This window comes from Dermacentor andersoni, chromosome 11, assembly GCF_023375885.2.
Source record: "Dermacentor andersoni chromosome 11, qqDerAnde1_hic_scaffold, whole genome shotgun sequence".
In the NCBI taxonomy this organism is placed as follows: Eukaryota; Metazoa; Arthropoda; class Arachnida; order Ixodida; family Ixodidae; genus Dermacentor; species Dermacentor andersoni.
In genome coordinates this window covers 105,340,615-105,367,987 of record NC_092824.1, presented here as the reverse complement: position 1 = coordinate 105,367,987, position 27,373 = coordinate 105,340,615, and the positions used below count along the sequence as shown (strand labels likewise).

The 27,373-nt window shown below is 47.1% G+C and overlaps 1 protein-coding gene across 2 annotated transcripts in view; it reads right to left on the bottom strand.

Annotated features, from left to right (window-relative positions):
- LOC126539250 (uncharacterized) overlaps positions 1-25,914 on the bottom strand; it is a 30,658-nt gene extending 4,744 nt beyond the window's left edge. The window contains exons 1-6 of one of the 2 annotated variants that reach the window (XM_050186027.3): positions 25,454-25,914; positions 23,389-23,466; positions 20,999-21,144; positions 8,867-9,053; positions 2,423-2,577; positions 1,252-1,454 (exon numbers count right to left, since the gene is read on the bottom strand). In XM_050186027.3, coding sequence (XP_050041984.1) covers positions 1,252-1,454; positions 2,423-2,577; positions 8,867-9,053; positions 20,999-21,144; positions 23,389-23,466; positions 25,454-25,482 — 798 coding nt within the window. In that variant the 5' untranslated portion in view covers positions 25,483-25,914. Of the gene's footprint in view, positions 1-1,251; positions 1,455-2,422; positions 2,578-8,866; positions 9,054-20,998; positions 21,145-23,388; positions 23,467-24,837; positions 25,291-25,453 lie in introns of those variants that run through there. The other variant, XM_055075290.2, reaches the window with a different exon arrangement.
- Positions 25,915-27,373: the final 1,459 nt, after the last annotated feature.

Here is a 27,373-nt window from a genome sequence, read left to right as displayed (position 1 = left end):
TATTTTTTGCAACAGGACAGACTGGAGCAGCAGCCAGCACATGGACGTTCTGGGTGGGAAGGACCACTGTACGAGTTGGCTCGCCGCTGAAAGCACGTCCGGCAGAACAGTACCGTAAAAACCCGCGTATAATACGAGGTTCTTTACCTATTATTAGTGTCCCAAATTTTCGCCTCGTACTATATGTGGATCCGAACGAAAATTTCAGTCAGAAATTTGGGCTGGAAGTTTTGGTTTTGTTATTGCTGTGTGGCTACGGCTCGACTGCATGACTACAGCATCGTTTCTTTTTGTGGAGTACACACCTTGGCAGCACACATGCAAACCATGCTTCGCAAAGTGCTTGGCTGCTTTCAAGATAAAGGTTATTTTAGCTGCACAGGACATCGGCAGCAGTGCGGCCTGGAGGCAGTTTGGCGTCAACAAGGGAAGCATTCGCGAATGGTGTCGACAGAAGGAAGCTCTTTTCGCGTGCAGCGGAATGCGAAGTAGCTTTCGCTGCCTGAAGAGCGGGACATTCCCGGAAATCGAACTCGCCCTGACGGAGTTCGTATGCCAACAACGAGCCGCGCATCTAGCTGTGAGTGTGGAGCTTATGTAGGCGAAAGCTAAGGAGCTTGCAAGAGAAAAAGGGCTACCGAGCTCCGCCTCCAAAGCGAGCAAGCACTGGATTTATCGCTACAGGTGCCGTGCGGGTATTTCCTTACACCGCCGAACTTCTATTTCGCAAAAGCTGCCCAAATCATTCGAAGAGCTGCTTGTGGCTCTCCAGCGCCACATTATTTTGCTGCGCAAGTCCAAGAACTTCCAGCTCAGCAAATTACCAATGCTGCTATCCGAAGAGAGCGCAGCTGAGGAAGACAGTGATTGAAGCGCGGAGTGCAATTTAAATAAATGTTTTGCTCGAGTTTTCCTAACTCGTATTATACGCGGATAAAATTTTCTTTTCCCATTTCGCATCCCAAAAATTTTACCTCATAGGTTCGTATTATACAAGGATTTTTACGGTATGTTCAAATGAACCGTCACAAGCGTTTACACATTCGAATTAGCGGGCATCACTGCACAATTTTATTCACATGACTGACAGGACCACACCGCATCACTTCGATTTAAGGTAGTTCAAGAGGGTTCTAAAATTAACGAGATGGCACTGTATTTAGAAGAGTGATTTACTAATACAGCCAGATTTAACTTTCTCTTCAGCGTCTCTGTAAGAACAGGGTTGGCAGTGTAGCGTGCGATTCTTACTTTGTGGACAGGTGCGCTTGCTGAAGCAGGGCTGCTGCGGCCAGAGGCTGAATAAGAGTTGCTCTGCCTACAACGGCCCCTTTTCCGAGAGTTCTCCCCCGTAGCCTCTGCTGTGTCGGCCGCCAGCTCCATGGCTGCGATGCTATTGTGCCGCACATAATCTGCGATCTGCCGAAGCTTGTGGTCGTCAAGACGCCTCAGGTCTGCAGGAACGTCAAAAACAAGGCATGACTTCTGAACATCAACTGAGGAATAATCTACACAATTCCAAGCCTAACATAACACTGGCTACCACAAGATGTGCTACTACATAAAACGTGAGGCCTTTTAACACAACTGGAACTTGCTCAGAAGCAACTTAGTAATCCAGATTAACCTAGCACTGCTTGAATGTTTCTTTAAGAAGTTTCAAGGGCTGAGTTTTATTTCAGGCCATGGCCACTTTGACTGTTACGCGATGTGAAGGAAACCGCGAGGATGCCCCATTTAAAAATTATGTGTATGCAATGCTGATGCATGATTAGGCTTAATGAAAGAAAACAAATGATTTCAAATGCTATGCCTTTACGGTCATTTGTCCTCTGCTGTTGGTCAAAATATCTCTGGCTGTGCCCACTTCACCAATCTGTCACGTCACAAAAGCATGACAACTCACCACATCAAAATGACATGCACACACTAAAAACGAATTGCTGTGCCCATCAAAACAGTTTTTTTTTTTGCACAACATGAGACTGCACCATTGTGAAAGGAACAGCAAATGGCTGCCTGCAGATCTCAGACAGATCTCTGAACGCACTCCTTCGTTAACGCCACTCAGTCAACGCCTTTTCGATGAAGATCCACATTGGCGGCATTTTTAACGGCCCACTGCATGTTTCTATCACCTAGGAGCCACCGCCATCTAAGCAAATGGAAGTGGGCCCAATCGCAGATGCTGGCACCGCTCTTCTCACTTCTGCTTTTCCCATTCACGCCAGCATGACGCAGCACTACGACGCACCACCACTTTATTGCAGCGATTAACTAGCACTCCGCTAGTTCGGCCCCTTTAAAAACCCTCTGCACTTCTGTGCTATCCTCCCCTCTTGTCCACCAGTGAGATAAGAAAAGCCCGTCAATATAAGCAATGCTATTCGCTTAATTTCCAGCAGCGCAGAAGCGAACTGACCGACAGCAAACTCCCGGTGAACAGATGGGTCAACAGTGGCTGCTGGGTCGATGATGCGGAGCACATCTAGCTGTTCCCGCAGCCCTAGGCGGTGGTTGATTGCTTCCGTCAGAGCCTCCACTGTCCTCAGTTGCTCCCCACTGGTCATGGAAGACCTGTTGGCAAAGAACGACAAGAGATGAACAGTATGCATCACAAAACACAGGCCACAAATGGGACAGGATCCAATACACGACAAGAGCCTAAACGTTGCACTGCCTTCTTTATTCATTCACTAAACCCCTGTTATAACGAGGTTGCGTGACGCAAAGTTGAATTCTTTATAAGTGGCATTTTGTTAAATGTGGACAAGCTGTATAACAATTATAGTAGTGACTTGTAACAGCGTGGCAGCTCAAAACTTAAATTATGAGGTTTCACGTGCCAAAACAACTTTCTGATTATGAGACACGCCGTAGTGGAGGACTCCGGAAATTTCGACCACCTGTGCTTCTTTAATGTGCACCTAAATACATGGGTACATGGGTATTTTCACATTTCGCCCCCTTCGAAATGCGGCCGCAGTGGCCGGGATTCGATCCCGCGACATCATGCTCAGCAGCCCAAAACAGCATAGCCACTGAGCAACCACGGCGGCTAGCTCAAAGCTTACTGAAACAGAGCACTCCATAGTGGCGATTATTGACATGACAGTGGCAAAATTCTGCTGGTGCCTAACATCTGACTCATCTGACAGTTACAATCAGGTGATACAGTTAGTTCCAAGGAGCCACTGCTCTATGGCAGAATGACCTCCGCAGTGCTCTTTGCCTCAGCAGGTTGGTCCAAAGAAACGCAAAGGGTGCATGTTGCACCAAGTAGTCCCGTATGTATTTCCGGCTTTGCACTAAGCAGAGTCCGGCGTTATTGCACTCCGAATCACCAGGCCTAAAATGCATGCACTGCAGTCAGTACCACAAAAAACTTCAAACGAAGCAATATCAATTCTGTTATATCAAGCAGGGTGTCGGAACGAAATGTTTTTCGTTATGGTTTTAGTTTCTTTCCACCGAAAAAAGTTCCGTTCTGGTTATGCTCCGGAAGAAAAAAAAAAGTCTAACAGTTTATAATGGTTTTTGGTTCGCATGCAAAAGTTTTCGAAGCAAGGCAGCAATAACAACATAGTATTTATTTTTCTAAGTGAATGATGAATTCAGTGATCAGGCTCAGTTTCATGAGCATACCTGCCAACCTGAAGATTTGGAAATTTGTAAAGCTATAGCGGCGGGGGTGTGCGGCAGCACTTCTTTTTAAGGTATTTACCTTTTGCGACAAGCTTACTCACGTTTTCACAACAAGTGAAATCCGTGTCTTGGAGAGTAAAGAGCGAAAACTCCACTGGGGCACAATTTATTTTTGCAATGACTTTGCTGTTGCCAACTTTGCCCACTTCAGAAATTTCTCCGTAAGTTTGCTCAAAGCAAGCACCACTCTGGTGCCCCTTGACCATCAGACTTTCGAGTGCTTTCTCACACATAGATGAGTTTTGTTCACAGTGCTGAATATTCTGTCACATTCAGCATTGCTGTGGGGAATGGAGAGAATACCCAGCATAACCATTGAAATTCTGTGGAACCTGAGCAATCCGTCAACACTTCGAACGCTTCTTAATTGCGACCACTGAACATCGCACCTTGGCTCATTCAATATGTCGGCTGGAACCTGATATGCTTGCAAGTTGGCAAACTCTACTTTCAAGTGCATTGATTGCTTATTTTGATTCACCACTCTGCTGGGATAGGATACAATGGATCGCCATAATAAAATGACGTACGCTGCTGAATGAAGCAGTTTCCAGAGCTTGTACTTGAGCAACTTCAGCCTTCTTGAGATAGAGGTCTTATGGCAGGAATTTGTGGCAAATGTAGTCGCATGTTGCTGTTAAGTACAGACGTACAGCAGAGAACTGCTCTCTCTCAATGCAGCTCAGTGTCCTAACCACAGAGTAGGCTGCGCTGCCAATGACTGTCTTCATCACCTTCCTGGTCCTCTGCAGCCCCATAGTAGACTTCCAGCAATGAATGACATGCCTAAACAACACCTGGGCGCACAAATTTAGTAAGGAGATCCTAGAAAAGGCGGTTCAAGAGGCCCCTCAGTACATGAATCTGAGGAGCCTGTGCCAGAGACAAGTTGGGAGACAAAGCACCAGCTGACTGCGCTGCCAGAGACAATAAGCAAGTCGCAGTGCTCCCTTACTTGCACAAGATATCGCACAGCTTGAAGAAGATAGGCAGTGAAGCAGATGTTAAAGTTGTTTTTTTTGCCCCAGAAACATTATCACTGCGCTTAAGGCACATGCTCATGCCACACGACGAAATATTCGCACTACTAACCATAGGAAGCGGTTTGGAGCATGCGCCCTGGGGGTTCCCCTGACTTGCGGAAAGAAACACGTTGGCCAAACAGGTAGATGTTTAAATGAGCGATTGAAAGAGCATTTTTACAATGTTAACACCACCGTGCAAGGTCATCTTGGAATTCACTGCAGAGACTGCCCTTGTGAACCTGAATTTGAAAACTGTTTCGTAATCTCCAAACACTGAGAACAGCTTACACGTGAAATCATAGAGGCTGACAAGATACAGCAGCTGGGTGGCCTTTGCATTAGCATGCCATCTATTGCTCTTACCAAAAACTAGATCAGGTATCTGGCTGTGATGCAATAGGCGTTCATGTGTGACATAACGCAAAAGTTTTTTTCATTACTTTTGCTCACGTATATAGCTCTTGTGATGTCGCAAATAAAGATCAGTTGAAGTCAGCACCTGTGTTGTGTTCTTCCTTCAGTCTTCGTCTTTTGCGCTGTGCAGACATGTTGATATTGAATCACCAACTCTCCCAAGGTTCCACCTTATCTAATAAAGAGTGCTGCTCATCGCCTTATGACAGTGTCCAACGGCATGCTTAGTCGTGCATGGTGTGCTGTGGGATGTCGTACATAACTAGCTCCTGTCTCCGGACCCTATCCTAACAGTTTACGTACAGTTTTCGTCTGCCCAATAAGCATATTAAGGAGGGATCACTTCTCAATTCCTTGATCAAATCTGATAAAACCATATATGCTCATTCAGTGTTTTTTGTTAATTTTAAATATCTACATATGTTTTGCAGATGCATAGTAGTTGCTGAGATAATAATTACCTTCTATTGTTTGTTGAAACAATTAAAATTTACATGCTTAAGGGAAAGTTGCAAACATGTAGTTGGATACTACAGTACATAAGGATAGCAAGGCTGAAAACAGATTCGAAATTGAACAATTATTTGTTATTTCACAGCCCATTGAAGTTCTGTGTTCACATTACCAAGAATAAGAGCAAATGTAAACGTAAATAAAAAAAATTGGAGCTGAAAATTGCATTCTGAATACATTTAGCTTTCTGCTGCAAAATAAATGATAGCTCTACCTGTCCTAGGTCAGCAGCAAACAAGCAAAGTGACCAAAAACTATGTTATGAGAAAAAGAAAACCTTTACTCAGTGAAATGCCGAGGCATTGCTATTTACATACATTCAGAATAGACTGGTAAGACTTGTAGTAATCTGCCTGCAACACTTCATGCTTAATGCATTTAACTTCATAGAGCAAGAAAAAAAAAAAAGAAACAGCTGTAGGTGTTTTACTGCTGCCACAAACAGGCAGGCTAAGCGAAAATCTTTTGAGAGAAATTGACATCTCGCTTTATTCAGGAATATAATGAAGTATAATACGTTTGTTACCAATTACCAATGCTCTGCATTTCGAGCGCAGCAAGATTGTTCGCAAGGAACAGGGTACACATTAGGCCACTGCTCGTGAACTCCGCGCCGACGCAGCATTGCCGCAGATTGCACACGAGATGACTATCTCTACGACGAGACCACAGTCACGTTTACCTGTGCCCGCTGCCACACCGCAACTTGCGTTTTACACAAGACAGCAGAGCACTTATAGAATCGTGGCTTACGATAACGAAGTGTGTGTACATAGAATCCGAGCCAGCCGCGGCTGTATCAGCGTGAATGAGAAAATCCGATTTTATTTTCACTCATGCTGGTATTGAAACAAAGTCTCAGTTTTTCCTGAGCCTTCTTCACTTTCTCCCAAATCATCAGGCTGCAGTAGTTACACTGGAATGCCACATGGGCATTAGCAGCTGCCAGAACCACTTTCATATGCTAAGCCTATTCTGCGGTCACGGGAGGAGACTTCGGCGGCACTTGGCATGGATAACAAACTATTGCTGGCACCTTCAAATACAATTGCGCACTTTCTAAAGTTTAAAACCCCTCTTTTCTTCCTCTGTTCGCCGAATTTATGGCCTGTAGCAAACTGAATCCGACATCTTTTTGTGCCGAGTTTTGCATGCCCAAGCAGACGACAGCGAAAATCTGCCAATGCCATGGTATTCTTACGGTCATGTGCCTCAGTCGACAAATGGAATAGCGCATGGGGCTACGTTCTCGCTGGCTTTTTCTTCATAGCCAATCAGAGCAGAGTAGCATTGGTGTGAGAACTAAACTAGAAAAGTGGCTCTTTCAAAGACCAGGATAGCTAAGATTGGAAACTTAGAATGGCAACCATGCGTTACGGAAAAAAGCCCTTTCTTGCACGTTCAGTAAAGATACAGCCTGCCGACGTGACATAAAATGCCATTATGACCAAAATATTGGTCCAAGATCCGTGAAAATTTGAGATAATGTATCAGACACTGTAGAATGCAAAAATAATTTGTTCAAGAAAGTGATTTTTCTGCGATTTTTCAGTCTCTAAGACCCGTGTCCCCCCCACAATCAAAAAGTATGTTCTGTAGTCTACTGCATCAAATATAGATATATTTTTCAAATGACATTCACCTCAAACCAGGAGTTGATTTACATTTGGCACTAACCTATACACATTCCAGCTCTTACGGTACTGATAACCAACAGCACTGTTGCTGGCCTATTATGATGTGCACTTGTCTGCAAAGTTGTTTTTGTATTTGTGATCGTATACCAGTTTTCTGCAAATATGGTAGCCAACAGTTTTAGCACAGGTCACAACGTTCTGCAGCTTCAATGCATGGACAAGACTAAACTTTATGGCACCGTCTGGTACTAGAAGTCCAATAATTTTGTCTGACAGCAATGGTGCCCTTTTTGCTAGGCCTAACAGCATCAGAACAAACAGCTAAACTAGGGAATAGCAACAAAGCACTGCTAATCAAATTTCGTCCCTACAGTGAGATGACAGCTGCCACTGTTTCTAAATTGCTTTCGTTGCCCTCACCATAGGCACACTCTGACCTTTGCCGTGTACTTCAACGGTGCAAAGCCCTTCAAAAGCTACGAGTTGCACCAACCAAAAAAACGAGAAGAAAGGGGGTTAACCGAGGGGCCAGATTTTTATTAGTCATATCATGATAAGCCAACAAACACTGACACCAAGGACAACATAGGGGAAATTACTTGTGCTTAATAAGCAGGTGGGAACCTGCGGCAAGTTGTTTTTTCATCCACTTTCATCTCCACTAATTTATCGTTTCTTCATTCCATTTATTAAGCACAAGTAATTTCCCCTATGTTGTCCTTGGTGTCAGTGTTTGTTGGCTTATCACCAACCAAAAAAAGAAACTTAAACCACTCCGTGTGCACCTCTGACAGCCCCCTGTAGGCCTGCTGAACGAAAGCGCCACAGATGGATCAGCAGTGCAGAAATGGGCCATACCTGCTCCCTTCTGAACACGCGCATCCAGTGTTCATGTTGGTGCTCTTATGTAATGTCAATTGGCTAATCTACTTTTGCCCTGGTGACGTCACTACGTGTGAAGAGGAGACCAAAAAGCCCAGGAAGGCGCAAGCGCGATGCCATGTTTGCTAGAGATGACTGTCACAGCATTGTGTACACAATGAACATGTTCGTTCAACCCCCCTAGGTTGGAACACAACGAAGAATATTAAAACAACTTCACATTTGTTTATAGCCATGAAGAGCACATTAATACTACAAAGAAAACAGTGAAATAATAATTGAATAAAAAGGAATTAGTGCAGTAATTATTTAATGAATTATGGGGTTTTACGTGCTAAAGCTTCTATCCGATTATGGGGTACGCCGTAGACTCTGGAATAATCTGGACCATCTGGAGTTCTTTAACGTACACCCAATTATATGTAATTGATTTCCTGAGCTATCCACAACTGAAAACTCCCTCCAGCATATCAAGAACACTAGTACGGGCTCGGCATTGGATTCCCAGCGCTTAAATCTGAGCATTTAGGCATCAATTTCAGCGCATCAAACATGATATGCTCAAAACATCAGAGGTGGCTTAGGAGCACTACACTTATGCACTACACTCATTGTCCAAATATACAAACACCACTTACAGAAAACAACAATGCAAGTGAACATGCTCCTCAAGTGTGGCATGCCACCTACCAGCTCCTGGTTGAGGAAGCTCGCTCCACATTCAAAGGGGTTGGTGAGGGACCCCGCCGCGAACGAGGTCGCGAGTAGTGGCCCTCAACACCCTCAAATGTTGTGGCACCACCACTGCTGCTCCAGTCCGAGAGAACCTCTGAGGATTCGGTGAAATCCAGGCTCCACTCGTCGAGATCCAAATCACCTGTGCAAGAGCTTGCAATTAGTACAGGATACATGGCTTCCGATCACCCTTGGTGCCATAAGCAACACTGTGAAGCTAAGAGACGTTATGATCACAGGAGTGGGTATACCATTATTTCTAATACAGTAGAACCCCGCTGTTACGTTCCTCACTGCTGCGTTTTCCCGGCTGCTACGTCGTTTCCATTCGGTCCCAGCATAGCTTCCATAGGATCCAATGTATAAGGAACCCCGCTGTTACGTAGTAGCTGTGAAAATGTTCCCGCATGATACGTCGCAACTCAGCACCCCGAACCCGCATGGGCTAAAGTAGACAACGCGCTCGAACCGCCATTTTGGCTTTTGACGAGTTTTGGCTGGGCTTGGCTATGGAACTGGCTGCAAGAAGCCGCACGCCAGTTCGAGAGGCCGCCACTAAGTGGCCATTCGTGAAAAAATGATCTTACTATCATCACTGTGATTACAGTCACCGCATGGTTGTTGGACGGGTCGACTCACGGAGGAAGGAAACTCAGGAGAGGCCCTGACGTCATTCTTTGCGAAGCTAAAGTGAAACCGGAAGTTGGCGTTGCTCGTGGCGTTGCTCTGCTTATCGGGCCTGCTCTCCTCTCTTGTTTAAGTTTCTCCCACGCCGCGCTGCGCGCAACCGGGCTGCTCGGACGCGCGCGCTCCGCAGCAATACTAAACAATCGTTAGCACGTTAGCGTGATTACGCCATCATCATCATCATCATCATCATCATCAGCCTGATTACGCCCACTGCAGGGCAAAGGCCTCTCCCATACTTCTCCAACTACCCCGGTCATGTACTAATTGTGGCCATGTTGACCCTCCAAACTTCCTAATCTCATCTGCCCACCTAACTTTCTGTCGCCCCCTGCTACGCTTCCCTTCCCTCGGAATCCAGTCCGTAACCCTTAATGACCATCGGTTATCTTCCCTCCTCATTACATGTCCTGCCCATGCCCATTTCTTTTTCTTGATTTCAACTAAGATGTCATTAACGCGCGTTTGTTCCCTCACCCAATCTGCTCTTTTCTTATCCCTTAACGTTACACCTATCATTTTTCTTTCCATAGCTCGTTGCGTCGTCCTCAATTTAAGTAGAACCCTTTTCGTAAGCCTCCAGGTTTCTGCCCCGTACGTGAGTACTGGTAAGACACAGCTGTTATACACTTTTCTCTTGAGGGATAATGGCAACCTGCTGTTCATGATCTGCGAATGCCTGCCAAACGCACCCCAGCCCATTCTTATTCTTCTGATTATTTCACTCTCATGATCTGGATCAGCAGTCACTACCTGTCCTAAGTAGATGTATTCTCTTACCACTTCCAGTGCCTCGCTACCTATCGTAAACTGCTGTTCCCTTCCGAGACTGTTAAACATTACTTTAGTTTTCTGCAGATTCATTTTTAGTCCCACCCTTCTGCTCTGCCTCTCCAGATCAGTGAGCATGCATTGCAGTTGGTCCCCTGAGTTACTAAGCAAGGCAATATCATCAGCGAAGCGCAAGTTACTAAGGTATTCTCCATTTACTCTTATCCCCAATTCTTCCCAATCCAGGTCTCTGAATACCTCCTGTAAACACGCTGTGAATAGCATTGGAGAGATCGTATCTCCCTGCCTGACACCTTTCTTTATTGGGATTTTGTTGCTTTCTTTATGGAGGAGTACAGTGGCTGTGGAGCCGCTATAGATATCTTTCATTATTTTTACATACGGCTCGTCTACACCCTGATTCCGCAATGCCTCCATGACTGCTGAGGTTTCGACTGAATCAAACGCTTTCTCGTAATCAATGAAAGCTATATATAATGGTTGGTTATATTCCGCACATTTCTCTATCACCTGATTGATAGTGTGAATATGATCTATTGTTGAGTAGCCTTTACGGAATCCTGCCTGGTCCTTTGGTTGACGGAAGTCTAAGGTGTTCCGGATTCTATTTGCAATTACCTTAGTAAATACTTTGTAGGCAACGGACAGTAAGCTGATCGGTCTATAATTTTTCAAGTCTTTGGCGTCGCCTTTCTTATGGATTAGGATTATGTTAGCGTTCTTCCAAGATTCCGGTACGCTCGAGGTCTTGAGGCATTGCGTATAGAGGCTGGCCAGTTTTTCTAGAACAATCTGCCCACCATCCTTCAGCAAATCTGCTGTTACCTGATCCTCCCCAGCTGCCTTCCCCCTTTGCATAGCTCCCAAGGCTTTCTTTACTTCTTCCGGCGTTACTTCTGGGATATCGAATTCCTCTAGATTATTCTCTCTTACGCCAAAGAGGGCAAAATTTCCCACGGATATTCATTCGTCCGTTGCCATTGCCGTGGCACGGTGACAAGGAGAACGAGCCACATGATGCCGGGGAGTTGCCAAATCCTAGCTTTGGAGAAGCCGTCGCAGCTCTGGACCTCCTCCGCAGGTACGTCGCACCTCACAGCGACGCTAACAGCAATGCGGCCTTCCAGGGTATTGAGAAACGTGTGGAGATTTCTAGCGAGCGAAAGAAACGGCAAGCCACCATTCTAGACTTTTTTAAGTCCTAAGCGCACTCTGTGGAAATAAATTGTCTATAGTTGAAGCTGCACTTTTTTCATTCATTTTCGGAGCTTTCGTCACTGTTACGTTTTCCCGGCTGTTCTGTGCGCATCGCGAATGCATGGCCGGACTTTTCTTTCAAGAGGGGAGCCAGCCTTCGTTACTTTTATTGCTTTCTCTTTCACTGGCCCCCCGCGGACTCCCAGCTGTGCGCGAAAGAAAGGGACCGCTCCCTCCGTTCGGTTCCTGGAAGTGACCCAGTGACGACGCTTCGGGGTGTCAGGTGTTGTTTCCCGGGCCTGGGGGCGGCGACGGGGATGGAAACTGCGGTTGGAAAAGCGCGGGACGGGCAGACTCGCCCCACCAGCCCTAGAGACCGGACCACTTTTTTACGGGGCTAAAACTGAACGTTTTGTGCATTTCTAACTTGCTTTTTTGACCTTCTCAGTGTAATTAAAGTTTGTTTTAAATGTTCAACTGCGTTCGACCCGTTATCTAGCTGGACAGCGGACGCTTTGATCCCGTCAAGTGCGATCCGCGAGGCCAGCATAGTAAAAAAGTGAAGTCGACTGCCATCGGCCGCCAACTGAACGCCCGCTGCAGTGGTATACGTCGCACGGCAAGACCTCCGGTTTGACCATGACATCCGCCTACTGCAAGGACACGGCATCGCCTACAAGTTGAGCAGCTGACTGCACACAGGGCAACGACAAGGTGGGCTCGTTTCATATTTCATCGCGCAGCTTAGCAGGCTTCACCACATACGTCCGCTTTGAGTGAGATACGTCGTGAAGCACGCACACCAAAATGGATCAGGACAAGCTGACGCCTGAAACGTCTCAAATTATGACAGCAGAGCATGAAGCTTCCGCGGCAAATATTCGACCACAAAGAACAACTACGTTTTCCATGAAAGCTAAAGAAAGGTATGAAACGAGCCGCGAAGAGCACTGCCGGAGAATAGACGCTGCGTGGAAGAACGTGGAGACAGCTATTTTCAAAGTGTCATGTGCGAAAGAGGAAGACGTTAACAGCGCCGCAACGCAGCTTCGCGCAAGCTATGAGCGCTACGAGCACGTCGCCGCCAGATACGCTACCTTCCTCGCCAAAACGAGCAGATCTGAAGCCCAGCAGGAATTAGAACTTCAGAAAGCAATCGACGCAGATCGTTATGTGACTGTAAGCGACAAATTACGTGAGGCTACAGAACGAGAACGCGACCGCTTACAAGAGGTAACATCGCAGCACTCTCTATCGGCCCACTCAAGCGTTTCTTCGAGGTCACGACGATCGGGCTTGTCAACAATCAGCCTAGCCGCCGTACAAGCACGCGCACAAGCCGAAGCCGTCCGGGCCAGAGCAGAGTTTGGTCGCAGAGAGGCCGCGATGCGTATTGAGAAGGCAAGGATTGAGGCTGAATTGGATATCTTGCAGCATGAAAAAGAAGCGGCAGCTGCAAACGCACAGGCGAATGCGCTCGAGGCAGCCGTGGAGCAGGATGGCGGGGAGAGCATGCGCACGCTCCCTCCTGTGGACCGAACGCTGCAGACTAGGAGTTATATCGATGAGCAGCAAGCCCTACGCAACTCTGCGCTTGTGTTAACTGAGGTGGCTGTCACCAACTCTAGCGACGACGTAAACAATGCTCACACGTTGCCGAGGGCCAACGCAGCTACGAATAATTCGATGTGTCTGCGAGCTGATGAACGTCCACCTGACTACAATGCTGCCCCTGACAACCCAAGTTATAAGCATGCTGGAGCTACGAGTCGACCTATGGACTTACGAGTTGATCCGCAGCCGCTTGTGTACGCCCCGGCACACAACAGTTCAAGCTCAGAGCTAGCTGATATCCTTAAATTCCTGTGCCGCAAAGACCTTGTTTCAAGCGGTCTTATCAAGTTTGATGATCGACCTGAGAACTTTCGCGCTTGGAAATCATCGTTCAAGGGTGTTGTCAGAGATCTAGGTCTTTCTGCCCAAGAAGAGCTAGACCTTCTCATCAAATGGCTTGGCCCTGAATCGTCACGTCAGGCTCGGAGGTTGAAATCAGTGCATGTCGATGACTTTTCAACGGGCTTGAACGTCGTGTGGAAACGGCTAGACGACGTCTTCGGGCGCCCTGAAGCAATTGAGGATGCACTTTTGAAGCGGCTGGAAGACTTCCCGAAGATATCTTACCGGGAAAATACCAGACTCCAGGAACTTGGCGACCTCCTGCTAGAACTCGAGGCTGCGAAAGCTGACCCGTATCTTGCCGGTCTTGGCTATTTGGACACCGCAAGAGGGGTGAACAAAATTGTCTCGAAGTTGCCATCTGGACTTCAAGAAAATTGGATGTTGGCGGGGTCGAAATACAAGAGAGGTCATGACACTGCATTTCCACCCTTTTCTTTCTTTAGCAAATTTGTTAGAGATCAGGCCAGCATGAGGAACGACCCGAGTTTCATCTTGCATCCACAAAATGCCTTGTCTGATTTCAATCAAAGGAAGGAAGACAATGTTACCAAGACCACGCGGCAAAGATCATCCGTGTCAGCGAGGAAAACAGAAGTGGATTCTGCTTCTGCCAAGATTAATCAAGATGCCACTGCTAACGAACAGCAACCGGAATCGAAGGACTTGAAAAGGTGGTGTCCATATCACAAGAAACCTCACCCTTTGGAAAGGTGTCGCGCCTTCCGTGACAAAACCTTGGAAGAGCGGCAATCTTTCATAAAGAAGCAAGGGATCTGCCTACGATGCTGCTCATCCAAGAACCACATGCAGTGGCAATGTCAGGCAGTTGTGATATGCCTCATATGCGACAGCGCCGACCACGCCACAGCGCTTCACCCAGCATCACCAACCTCAGAGCCGTCAAGGGCTAGTGGGTCTGATGACAGTACCACATATGACTCAGAAAGAAGAGTCACATCTAGGCGTACTGAAGTGGCAAACGCTGGCAACAGCACAAAGTCGTGTGCTAAAATCTGCCTCGTAGAGGTGACCCATGAGACTCAGCCTGACAAGACAGTCAGAGCGTACGCGATTCTTGACGACCAGAGTAATCGCTCGTTGGTTAGGCCAGAACTTCTAAACGATTTCAAAGTGAAGGGGACGCCTACGCAATACACGCTCCGCACTTGCTCCGGCAGTACAGAAGTGGTTGGAAGAGTCGCTCATGGTTTTTTCGTGCAGAGCATTTCAGGCGAAGTTAAGTTCCCTCTTCCGCCTCTCCTCGAGTGCAAGGCAATTCCAGAAAACAGAGATGAAATTCCAACGCCTGACGCTGCAAAGCACTACCCGCACTTGAAGTCTGTAGCAAATCACATTCCGCCTCTTGAGGAGGCTGGAATACTGCTCCTCCTTGGCCGGGACATCCTAAGAGCTCACAAGGTTCGTCAGACAATCAACGGACCCCACGACGCGCCGTATGCTCAGAAGCTCGACCTCGGATGGGTCATTGTCGGCGACGTTTGCGTTGGTCGAACGCGGAAAACGGGCAGCGTCAACGTGTTCAAGACCCATGTGCTGGACAGTGGGCGACCATCTCTTTTTGAGCCGTGCCCAAGACATTTCTTTGTAAGGGAGGCGCCGATTCTCTACTCTGCGGATAAGTTCTCAAAAGATTTTCAATTGGCAGCAACATTGGATGACACCCTGGCCCCGAATCTTTTCGAGACAACAGAACTTGACAACCAGCGTGCTCTCTCCATGGAAGACAAGACATTCCTCGAGATAATGAATAGCGAATTCACCCAAGACAAATTAAACAATTGGGTCGCCCCTCTCCCCTTTCGCACACAGAGAAGTCGACTTCCGAACAAAGCTCTGTCTCGTCTGCTCTCGCTACGGCGTACCCTGCGAAAAAATCCTGAAACAAGGGAACGTTTTGTGAACTTCATGAACGAGCTATTCATCAAGGGTCATGCAGAGGAAGCTCCACCACTTAACGTGGACGAAGAATGTTGGTATCTGCCCATATTCGGCGTTCACCACCCCCAGAAGCCTGATCAAATCCGAGTCGTATTTGACTCCAGCGCTCAGTATGAAGGGGTATCTCTGAACAACGTTCTCCTGACCGGCCCTGACCTGACGAATAACCTTGTGGGGATTTTGATACGCTTCCGGCAAGAACCAGTTGCGGTTACAGCGGACGTCCAGCAAATGTTCTACAGTTTCATGGTTCGTGAGGACCATCAGAACTACCTGAGGTTCCTCTGGTTTAAGGGCAACGATATCTCCAGAGAAATCATAGAGTGCCGAATGAAGGTTCACGTTTTCGGCAACAGCCCATCGCCAGCTGTTTCAACGTATGGCCTTCGACGGACTGCCCAACAAGCTGCCCCACGATTTGGTGAAGATGCCAGGAAGTTCGTTGAAAGAGATTTCTACGTCGATGATGCACTTAAGTCTCTTCCGAGCGAAGAAGATGCCATTAGTCTGCTGCAAAGAACGCAGAAAATGCTTGCAACAGCTAACATAAGGCTGCACAAGATAGCTTCGAATAAGCAGAATGTGCTGAATGCATTTCCTCGAGAGGACCACGCCCAGGGACTGAAGAACCTCGACTTCGGCACAGACGCGTCGCTTACGCAGAGAAGTCTCGGTCTACTGTGGGACATAGGCGACGACAGCTTCGTCTTCAGGGCTCCTCGTCAGGACAGGCCATATACGTGGCGAGGAGTGCTGTCGACCGTCAACAGCCTTTACGATCCACTAGGGTTTGTGGCTCCAATAACGGTTCAAGGCAAGTACCTTCTCCGTGACCTCGTAACGAAGGGTTATGACTGGGACACGCCGCTTTCGGACGAGAAGAAGCAGAGATGGGACGAGTGGAAGAACTCTCTCCAGACACTACAGCACCTTCACGTGCGAAGAACGTATGCGCCAGTCTCGACGCTTGAAGCCGAACGTAGGGACATTCATGTATTTTCAGACGCGTCCACAAGGGCCGTCGCAGCGGTGGCATACCTACGCGTGACTGACAAGCAAGGAAACAGACACGTCGGATTTGTCATGGGAAAGGCCAAACTTGCTCCACAACCAGAACACACCATCCCAAGGCTTGAGTTGTGTGCAGCAGTGCTTGCTGTAGAGATGACCGATTCTATACTACGAGAATTGGACTTCCAGCCGAACTCGGTCACGTTCTACACGGATAGCAAAGTGGTCTTGGGTTACATATACAACGAAACAAGAAGGTTCTACGTGTATGTGGCCAACAGGGTGCAGCGGATACGTAGCAGCACGCAACCTGAACAATGGAAATACGTTCACACTGACGAAAATCCTGCAGACCACGCCACTAGAGTGATTCCAGCGGCACAGCTTAAGAGCACGAACTGGTTGTCCGGACCTGATTTTCTCTCACGACGAGAAGAGGAAGCACGGTCGTCGAGCTTCATCCTCCTGAATCCTGACGAAGACAAAGAAATACGCCCTGAAGTCTGCACTCTGGCGACGGAGGTGAACAAGCGACAGCGACTCGGAGCCGAACGCTTTCGTAGGCTCTCGAACTGGAAATCTCTCACTCGTGCTGTAGCAAGTCTGATCCAGGTTGCCCATCGCGCAAAGAACGCATCACAGGGAGAGGTAGCTCCCGTTGAGGCGCTCTCCAAAGCCAGGCTCGTCATCATTCGCGCTGTACAGCAGGACGCATTTTATGAAGAGATATGCTGTATCCAGAGAGGAGAGCAGGTTCACAAGACAAGCTCGCTTCGAAGGCTTGACCCATTCTTAGACGCCAACGGCTTGAACCGCGTCGGCGGCCGCTTGAACAGAAGCGACCTTCCAGACGATGAGAAACACCCTCTCTTATTGCCGGGTCGGCACCATGTGGCGACGCTTCTCGTGCGCCACCACCATGAATGCGTGCAACACCAGGGCCGACACTTCACAGAAGGAGCCGTACGAGCTGCTGGGTATTGGATCGTCGGAGGGAAAAGGTGCATCTCATCCGTGCTGCAAGCATGCATTTCATGCAAGAAGCTGCGAGGGCGCTTTCATGACCAGAAGATGGCTGACCTTCCGGTAGACCGAATCAGCACAGATCCTCCTTTCACGAATGTTGGAATCGATGTTTTCGGTCCCTGGATGATTGCCTCTCGCCGAACGAGAGGTGGTGTTGCAAACAGCAAGCGCTGGGCAGTCATGTTCACTTGCTTAAGCATTCGCGCAGTGCACATTGAGCTGATCGAATCAATGGATACGTCGAGTTTCATTAATGCCTTCCGAAGGTTTCTAGCAATGCGAGGGCCCATCAAGCTAATACGCTCTGACTGCGGGACCAATTTTATCGGAGCTTGCAGAGAACTTGGAATCAGCGCAGAGGGCATTCATCGCTCACAAATAGGCAAGTTCCTCAGCGGAAACGGCTGCAAATGGATATTCAATCCACCGCACGCGTCCCATATGGGTGGTGCGTGGGAGCGGATGATTGGCATTGCACGCCGCATTCTTGACTCAATGCTCATGCAGTCACGTCATCAACGACTCACGCATGACATTCTCGCAACCTTTTTGGCAGAAGTTGCGGCCATCATTAATGCCAGGCCCATAACTCCTACTTCGTCTGACCCCGAAGATCCCACAATCCTAACTCCGGCGACACTCTTAACCAAAAAACACGGAAGCGCATCTGTAACAACTGGGCAGTTAGATACAAGCAACCTCTACAAACGGCATTGGCGTCTCGTGCAAAACCTGGCTGACGAGTTCTGGAAGCGCTGGCGCACAACGTATGTCACTACTTTGCAGCAACGCCGAAAATGGCAAGCAGCAAAACCCAACCTCAAAGAAGGCGACGTCGTTCTACTTAGGGATAAAGAAGCAACCCGCAACGACTGGCCCGTTGGAGTGATTACACGAAGCCTGCCCAGCGCAGATGGAAGGGTGCGCAAGGTCGAGCTGAAAACAGCCAAAGACGGGGTTGTGAAAACATTCTTCCGACCAACAACAGAAGTTGTGCGTTTGCTGTGACCGTGATATAGTGGTGGTGTCTTAACAACGAAAGACACCAGACGGGGAGTGTTCTGTGCGCATCGCGAATGCACGGCCGGACTTTTCTTTCAAGAGGGGAGCCAGCCTTCGTTACTTTTATTGCTTTCTCTTTCACTGGCCCCCCGCGGACTCCCAGCTGTGCGCGAAAGAAAGGGACCGCTCCCTCCGTTCGGTTCCTGGAAGTGACCCAGTGACGACGCTTCGGGGTGTCGGGTGTTGTTTCCCGGGCCTGGGGGCGGCGACGGGGATGGAAACTGCGGTTGGAAAAGCGCGGGACGGGCAGACTCGCCCCACCAGCCCTAGAGACCGGACCACTTTTTTACGGGGCTAAAACTGAACGTTTTGTGTATTTCTAACTTGCTTTTTTGACCTTCTCAGTGTAATTAAAGTTTGTTTTAAATGTTCAACTGCGTTCGACCCGTTATCTAGCTGGACAGCGGACGTTTTGATCCCGTCAAGTGCGATCCGCGAGGCCAGCATACCGGCTGTTACGTTTTTTTCCCCCGGTCCGGTGAAAAACGTATGAACGGGGTTCCACTGTACTTCTATAAATGCGCGCTGCCATCTTATGTTTAAGTAGTGCTGTATTTACCCACTTTTAACATGCACCTCATTAAAAGATGTCACTCACAAATTTCAGGGCACTAAATTTCTGCGTAACATTTTTTACAAGCTGCAAATTCTAGCAGAATAAACATAAACCTTGAAACAGCACTCCTTCTAGGTGTACGAAACAGACATTTAATGCACTTCGCTTAAAGGCCTCATCCTTTCACGCACTGTTAAAAAGTTCAGCTACATTGACCAGCAGCATCACTGGGTTGCTGCCGGCACTGGCATTGCCACCATGGTGTGCCGTGCTCCTTCATATCACATCTAAACACTACACATACGCAGACACGCACGCAAAAATGAAATAGCAAGGGGAAGCAGGATCAAATAGCAAGGGGAAGCAGCAAGGGGAAGCCGATCTTATATACTGGAAAGCATTTTTGTGATGTGTGCTTTGTACTACTGGTATGTGTATTTTCACGGTTCCTTGTATTCTACTGTGTGCTTGCAGTAGCATATTTTTTTAAATGCCTACTTGGTACCAGACAAGTACAGCACATCCCCATTTCCAGGCCAGAATATTTTGCTACTTGAAAGTCCCTATCCGATATTACTCCTTAGGGCCAACCGCAACGAAATTTCACTTAGGCTAAATTAGCTATGAATGCATGGCACATACTATCAAAGTAATCCTGTCAAAGTCGCAGGGCTGTTAATTGTCCAAGTTTCTTATTAGCTTTACACAGCGCCAATGTAGACGACGCGAGCACCTGGGGATGAGCGGTAGTGGTGTGGATTATGGTGAAAGTCCCAGAACTGCACATGAATGCCGGTCTCTTAGTTGTGCCTAGTTATGGCTATCTTGTAACTAATCGCTCAAAAGGTGACTGCCTGTTACTCACTCGTTTATTGCTCACAGGGTCGCGGATACGAAGGATGCTGCCATGCATACATTTCCTTTTTATTTTGGAGACTCGTGAAAACTAATCGCCTCTGGTTGGCGATAAGATGAAGATTGACGGGCACACAACCACACACTTTTGTTGAATGCGTCACCTACATACTTCGATTACGTTATGGACGTAAATATTAGTGTAAAAGCAGGAACCTTTGAGACTTGCGAAATATTCTCGTGTGTGCATTTTCTAGGCCTTGAACTGTGCGTATAACAATGCATAAAATTTTGAACTCCTACAAGTTTATTTTCTTTTTTACTGTTATTCATGAATAAACAGTACATATTTACCAACTCGAAATTTTTTTTCTCACTTTACGGTCACCATAGAAAAATTATGGTAAATTTTCTTTTGAAACAGGTCCTTCTGAATAATTTAAATCTGGAATAAAAAAAATCGACCCTGGGTGGTCGCATAAGGCGAAAAAAAAATTTTGACCCTGTAAGGGTTAATAGGTATTACGAAATATTAAGGCGTATTAGGGTAGGTTAAGGTGGATTAGAGTGATTAAGGTGAATTACAGTAGTCTTTAGAAGGCCTTCACAGCTCTTATATGATAGCTAAGGAAACCAGGAATTTAATTTTTTTCAGTTTCATCACAAAAAAATATTTTTGCAAGCGTATTGCGACACAGCCACGCATATTTCAAACGTAGCGTTTGTGTAAGTTATGTTAAAATGGGCTTTTAATACAGTAAAAAATTTTGTAGGCCTTTAAAATATGTAGAATGCACAAATTTCGTAACAATTCTCCGTTTTTGTCCTATTCCTATCAGCAACACCAAGATGATGATTCCAGATACAAGGGTGATGTACAAGCTGACATCGAAGGGCAAGAAAAATTAAGCAAGATGGTAACAATAACAATTTTGAGACCAAGACAGCACGTGGGAATACGAGCTGTATGAACTAGCACTTACCTGTAGTGCTGGTGTCCCTTTTGAGCAAGTCCTCAAAGTCCTCCCAACAGCCAAAGCCCGGATCCATTGGTCCCGAACTGGCAACACTTGCTGGCCGCTCGAGAGGCAAGGGCCCATTTTGGATGGCGAGGATTTCGGAAGGCAGGCTGCATCAGAAACACGGTGACCATAGTCAGTGACAAGTGAACACAGGACACACAACTTCCAAGAAATCTTGCGTAACTATAGGCACAGCATCAGAAGGACAAGACTGAAAGGAGTAGATGTATTGTCCATCTTGCCTTACCTGTACTGTACCTATAACCTATTTCTTGAGGGTACTACTATATTGGCTTGCGCGAATGCACTGTTCTGTGCCAGGTACACACTTGGCAGCAGTTGCTGGCGACTGTTTTCGTGCTGGCATGGTCTACTTAGCATTAGCATTATGTGATGTCTTCTACGTCGGAAACGATTATGCGAGACACACTGAAGGGATTTAACTCGACATGGCCACAGTTCCCGATGCCAGTGAGATGGACGAAGCACTCCGTGTAATGCGTACACAGGAGCCTACATTCAGCTCTGCAGATCAGTTTTGTATGTATAAACATTCGTTTCACGGATGTGCCCTTATTATACTATTGCCCTGTAGTTCATCTAGGCTGTGGTTTAGCAGCAACAACTAGTTAAGAAACATACAAGGATAGTCGCAGCACGGGCGACACCCAAAGCTAGAGCAACATTAATAAATCCGTCGAATGAGCCAAAATTTGCAAACGTTATGCAAAATTCAGGATGGTTGGCAAGTTTGCACATGTGATCGGCCCAAAGGGGAGCTCTAGCTCTTCAGCAATAGAGAGCGTGCTCCACACACGAACAGCCAAAACCTCAAAGATTTAGCGGACCTCATTCACAAAGTAACTGCTTGGCTGCCCCCTCTCCTGTTATGTGTGGGTGCATGCCACTGTCAACATGTACCAGCAAAGGCTGAATGGACTGATTGATTGTACGACCCCTATCACTCACACTCGATGCACAAAAACTGTGCAGGAAGCATCGACAATGATCGTCAATGTAATAGAATAGTCTAACATATCTAGAAAGCTATTCACTTTAGTATAGTGCACCTGAAAGTATGCTGCAATGCAGTGAGAATATTTAGGTAGGATTTGTTGTTTCACTCCATAATTCCACAGGGAACACAACCATTAACCAATATAATTGTAGTAGTGGTACAGATTCCCAACACATAAGCTGATTAAACATTGTGTTGTCTGGCACAAGCACTGGCGTAATCGACGACTGTCACATCTAAACTTTCAGATGCGCCAAAGCTCTATTGTGATAGCATGTGCATCTCGAAGAGCTATAACAGCTGCTGTTCAACAACGAATGTGTGCCACAACTCATTAGGGTGAGAGCACGCACTCTGCAAGTGTGTGCCTTTGTATTGGTGGTGAAAGTCCAACTGCCACCTATCTCGTGCCACCATCAGCCACGTGTATAAGATTGAAAGGGGCAAAGAAAACTATTAGCTTTAAAAAGCTCCTCCGAAGATGGCGAGGAGTTTTGTGCCAACTAAGTGCCAGGATTAGCAAGGAAGAAATTCAAATTATGGGGCTTTACACGCCAAAACCACAATTTGTTTATGAGGCAGGCCGTAGGTGGGATTCCTGAATAATTTGGACCACCTGGGGTTGTTTAACATGCATCTAAATCTACACACACAGGTGTTTTCAGATTTTGCCCCCACTGAAATGCGACCACCGTGGCCAGAATTTGATTAGGAAAGAGAAGAAACAGCGATGAGGTGAATCGCTGCTGAACGTATACATGTTTCTTTCGAGCGACACTTGCCGCTGCATTTCTCAGTCTGTCATTGACAACAGTAAGCAAATCTGTGACTGCAAGTTCAGGCTCAAGAATTAACACTTAGGTCAATTCCAGGCTCAAAAAATTAGGGAGGACGATTACGCTTTGCCAAAAGTGGAATGCTTCAAAATTTATAGGAGATTCTCAAACTGCTGGCGAAAGCTTTGTATGATGACAGAACACTGTATTACGGCAAATGACATTGTAGTTGGTCCGAGCAAAACCATGCTAAAACGTATGGCATTGATAATTGGCGTCGTATTTTGAGCCAATGTGGTATAACTAAATATTTTTACAGCGACAGCAGTTGGTGCTTAGAACTGGGTTCAAGACTGTTAACCCTAGTTATGCAAGTTTGCTTTCTTGCACATTAAGTAAGCTTCACAAATACAAAGCACTGTTATAAACACAACGCAGCCTGGCAATCTCAAATAGCATTATGCAGACTGCTCTTGTAATTAGCATAATGGACAACCTATTCACAAGTGCCCACTGCATCCCTCATCTTTAAAGAAAGCACAACAGTTCTTGCTTACCAGATTTCTGTATCCAGGAGGTCCTCGAACCCCAAGGATGAAGTGCTGCCATCTTTCCAGAAGTCCAAGTTCCAAGGACTGCAACACAAGGCATTAAATCAATCCAGTTATGTATATGAACAAATATTGATAATGGACATCCCACAACCTGTAATTTGTGGCAACACACAAATTCAGCACAACCACGTGCTCTCCGAGCCTCTCCTAGACATCCTAGCATCCTAGACAAAGTGTTGGAGAACCAGCATGGCAAGCAGCCATGTGCAAATTATCTATACATAGTTCACAAGAGGTTCAATACTGAAAGTTCACTGTTGTGGTGACGCAGAAGTGAGATAGCAAAATTGAATGTTGCATCTATACAAATTTTTCTCAGTTGGGAGGCAGTGTGTTAGCAACTGAATGCATGTCCTCGTCGTCGCCGAGCACTGCAGTCAAACTCTGGCTTGCAAACTGGATGCGGCTAGTGCCCGAGGTCGGGCCTCGGCAGTAACTTTTCACTTTGATCCCACCTATACTATGCCACAGGGGCATTTTGCTGGGAGAATATTACAGAATTCCAGCATTGGTCATGTTAGAGACTGGGCCATCATTTACCAAGGTTGCTGAAAGAAGGCGAGCCAACACTATCCTGCACACGTCCAACCTACTAACCTCTTCATGGAATAGCCCTTCACACTGAGAACATGTATTTGCTTTCTTTATGATGGCCTGTCTGATTGCCCAGGTTTCACTTTTCACTAGAAGAGCCCTCTCTGTCAGAAATCTCAACATCGCCCTCTGCATCAGGCATAGCCTTTTCTTTAACACCGGCACAGTTGCTTTGCGCTTTTAGGTAACCGATCCAGTAACTCGCAACCACGTGCCTAGGGATGCTATTGAAAGCGTGCAGTACTACTGTACCAGTGCCCAATATTGGGAAAGCAACAAGTGGTCGGCACTGCATGCCAGCTGACGCGGTTTCTTGGCAAATCATTTTTTAATGACAACCACGTAGCGGGCTACGTGGGCTACGTGGCTAGCTAGCTCTCGTGTATTGTTCACGCACGGCACATGTGAAAAGTGTCCGGAAATGTAACATACTGTCCACCGGTGCTATCCATTGTAATGGAAACACGTGGAGCGAAAATTTGTCACGTGGTCTGTTTGCTAGCAATTTAGCATATGTGTCAACTGTAATGAGACCGCAACCAGCTAGCGCATATGCGCGCACAAAAGGAAACGCACAGAAAAAGGCGCGCATCGCACCACCAGCGATCAACAGCTGACTTCAATACAGCTGTAGGCTAAGGATGACAAAGCGGCAGTCTTGGCGCCTCGTTCATTTCACGTCCTCGACGGTGAGGGACACGTCCATCGCAAGAAAACAAATATGGGTCGGCGCAGCGCGTGTCGCAACTGGGGTCCCAACACAGGGCTCCTGCAACCTAGCGGCGGCACTGGACTTACGTGACAAGTGTGCACGTTCGGGCAGGTACCGGAAACAGGTGGCAAGGCTCGTTGCCAAGGCATGCATCGTGGCGAGCAAACTACAATGCACGGCCTCCACGACGTCGCAAAACAGGAAGCTTCACAGAAAGTATAATTCCGGCCGGTGGCTACCATATGGTTTGCAAAAAGAGACCACGTATTCGGAGGACACGGTTCCGATCGCAGCTTGCCGATAAAGACCGCGGCTGGAACGACCCAATGTGCGTATGGAGTTCAAGGGCTTCTCCGACGCCGACACACCCCGCACGCCGTCGCTACGTCAAACGCCGGGCCGGGCCCGCCACCCCGCCTTCGCAGAGACCGTGGCAGTGGGAGCTAACCGCGCAGAAGCGCGCTCAGAGATTGCAACGCTGCGCGTTCGACAGCTGCCCTAGGCCTAACGGCCAGCTTATCTGACAAAACGCTGACCGCGAGGACCCGAACGCGCCACGTTAAAAGCCGCCGCTGACACGTGGTTTTGGGGGCAACCGGCCGCAGCGAACGAGTTCGCGTAGCCGCTTCGCCGCATTGAACGCTGCGCAACCGGTGTGTTGGCGTCGCGGTAAGGAAGAGCAGCTGGAGACAGTGACGTTACCTTGTACTCAAGGCGCTCGACTCGATCATCGCGGTCTGCTCCGTGACTGTCAGACGCCGCCGAAGAAAAGTTCTTTGGTACTGGCGGCGGGTGAATAGCGTAGCAAGTTGTCGGCTTTGGCGAGCGACCGCTTCACAGGGTCACATGCTGAAACGGCGACAGTTCGTGCATCGAAGACGACGACACGAGAACACAGCAACTGCACGAACAGACACAACACACGACACGAGGCAAAACAACACAAAAATGAAGAATGCCCGCTCGGTTTTTTTCCTCGCAGCCTCTTGCGCCGGTCCTGAAAGAATGGCCCTGGGATTGGTCGGAATGCAGAAAGTGCCGGCAAAACGCACGCCTCTCATTGGTTCGCAAAGATATCTAGACGTATTAAAATAGTGCAGACGACAAGAGATATTTGACCGAAACCAACTTCGAAAGAAAATCTTTGGTACCCTAACATATACTCTCATCGAAAGAAAGAAATGCGTTCATGTAAAATAAACGTGACACATCTATATGAAATGCATACAATCAGTTGATAAGATTTTAACTGAAGTAAACACGCGCGATACAGCGCCTGCATGGGTGTAGTAGCAAGCGCCACCTTTTACTTGCAACACATTGTTACTTTACAGCAGGAATAAACTGTTTTACCTATATAAGCATTATGCCTTTATGTTCATTTACTTCCTATCATTTTTGTCACTATCAATGTTACAGATGTTTTAATAAGGTCTTAGAACGCTGACACATGCCGGCACATTGGTATGGCCTTCAAGATGCTCGACCATGTTCGAGGACGCTAACCTCAGAGGTTATCAGAAGTAAACCAGATGTATATAGTACAGCTGGCTCACTGTAGCAGACGTAAAGCCTTGAAGCACATTTTGATTTATTTATTTATTGAAGAAGCTTTATTCACACATTATAAGAGCTTACAATAGAAATAAAGATACTTGGACCAATAGCCAGTTGGCCAGCTAGTTGGCCAGTATGGCCCTTCTACAGGGTAAAATGGCGGGAACTTGGAAGCCATGTTTGAGCGCTTGCAGGATTGCCGTGGTGCATTTCACTTTCGCTGGAAACTGCCACTCAGCGTCCAGGGAAATCAAGATGTTAAATTTCAACCGTTCTCAGGGGCCCGCACATTGCGATGGCAAACGTGATGATCGACTGACCGATCTGCAAAATTAAGGGGACACTAAGCAGGAGTATTAACCTGCATTAGATAAATGACACATTTGAAACAGCCACTCTTATCGCGAGAAGGGCCTTGATAAGTCGGAAAACGCACAGAAATGAAAGTGGCATCAAAGCCCTGCGGTTCTGCACCACGGCGTCGGGACGTCACAAATTTTGAAAGTGTATGCATTACATTTAAGGCACAGCAGGATCACACTGCATTGATTGTTTGGAAGGTGAGAACACCTATAGCAAGGTTTGAGAACATTTACTGCTGGGCCAAACAGCCCAGCAGGAAAACAGCTGGTTTTACTAAAACAACGTACACATACAATTCAATCTTGCAGATCAGTTCTAATCAAAATTGTTTGAAGGTGTTTGCGACACATTTTAAATATCTACATTTTCATCAGAGCTTTCATTCTGATGTACTAACTTGGTGTACACAATTGTGTACACAGCAAATGAATGGGATATACCCCCATAGGACCCCATTTATACCTATGGAGTGCATCGTGTCACGCGTTAAACACAGGGCGGAAGGATGAACAGATTTCCTAAGTTACCCTAGAATGCCTACGCAATAAAACGCCAATAGCGGCTGGGCGGCAAAATTGTGGGAAAAGGCTGGAACTCCTTACATGATGCACTACATTAAAACACATAAAGAGTAGGACTGGGTGCATATTCGAAAATACGAATATGAATAGACTCACTGCTGCTACTTGCTTCGTATTTGAT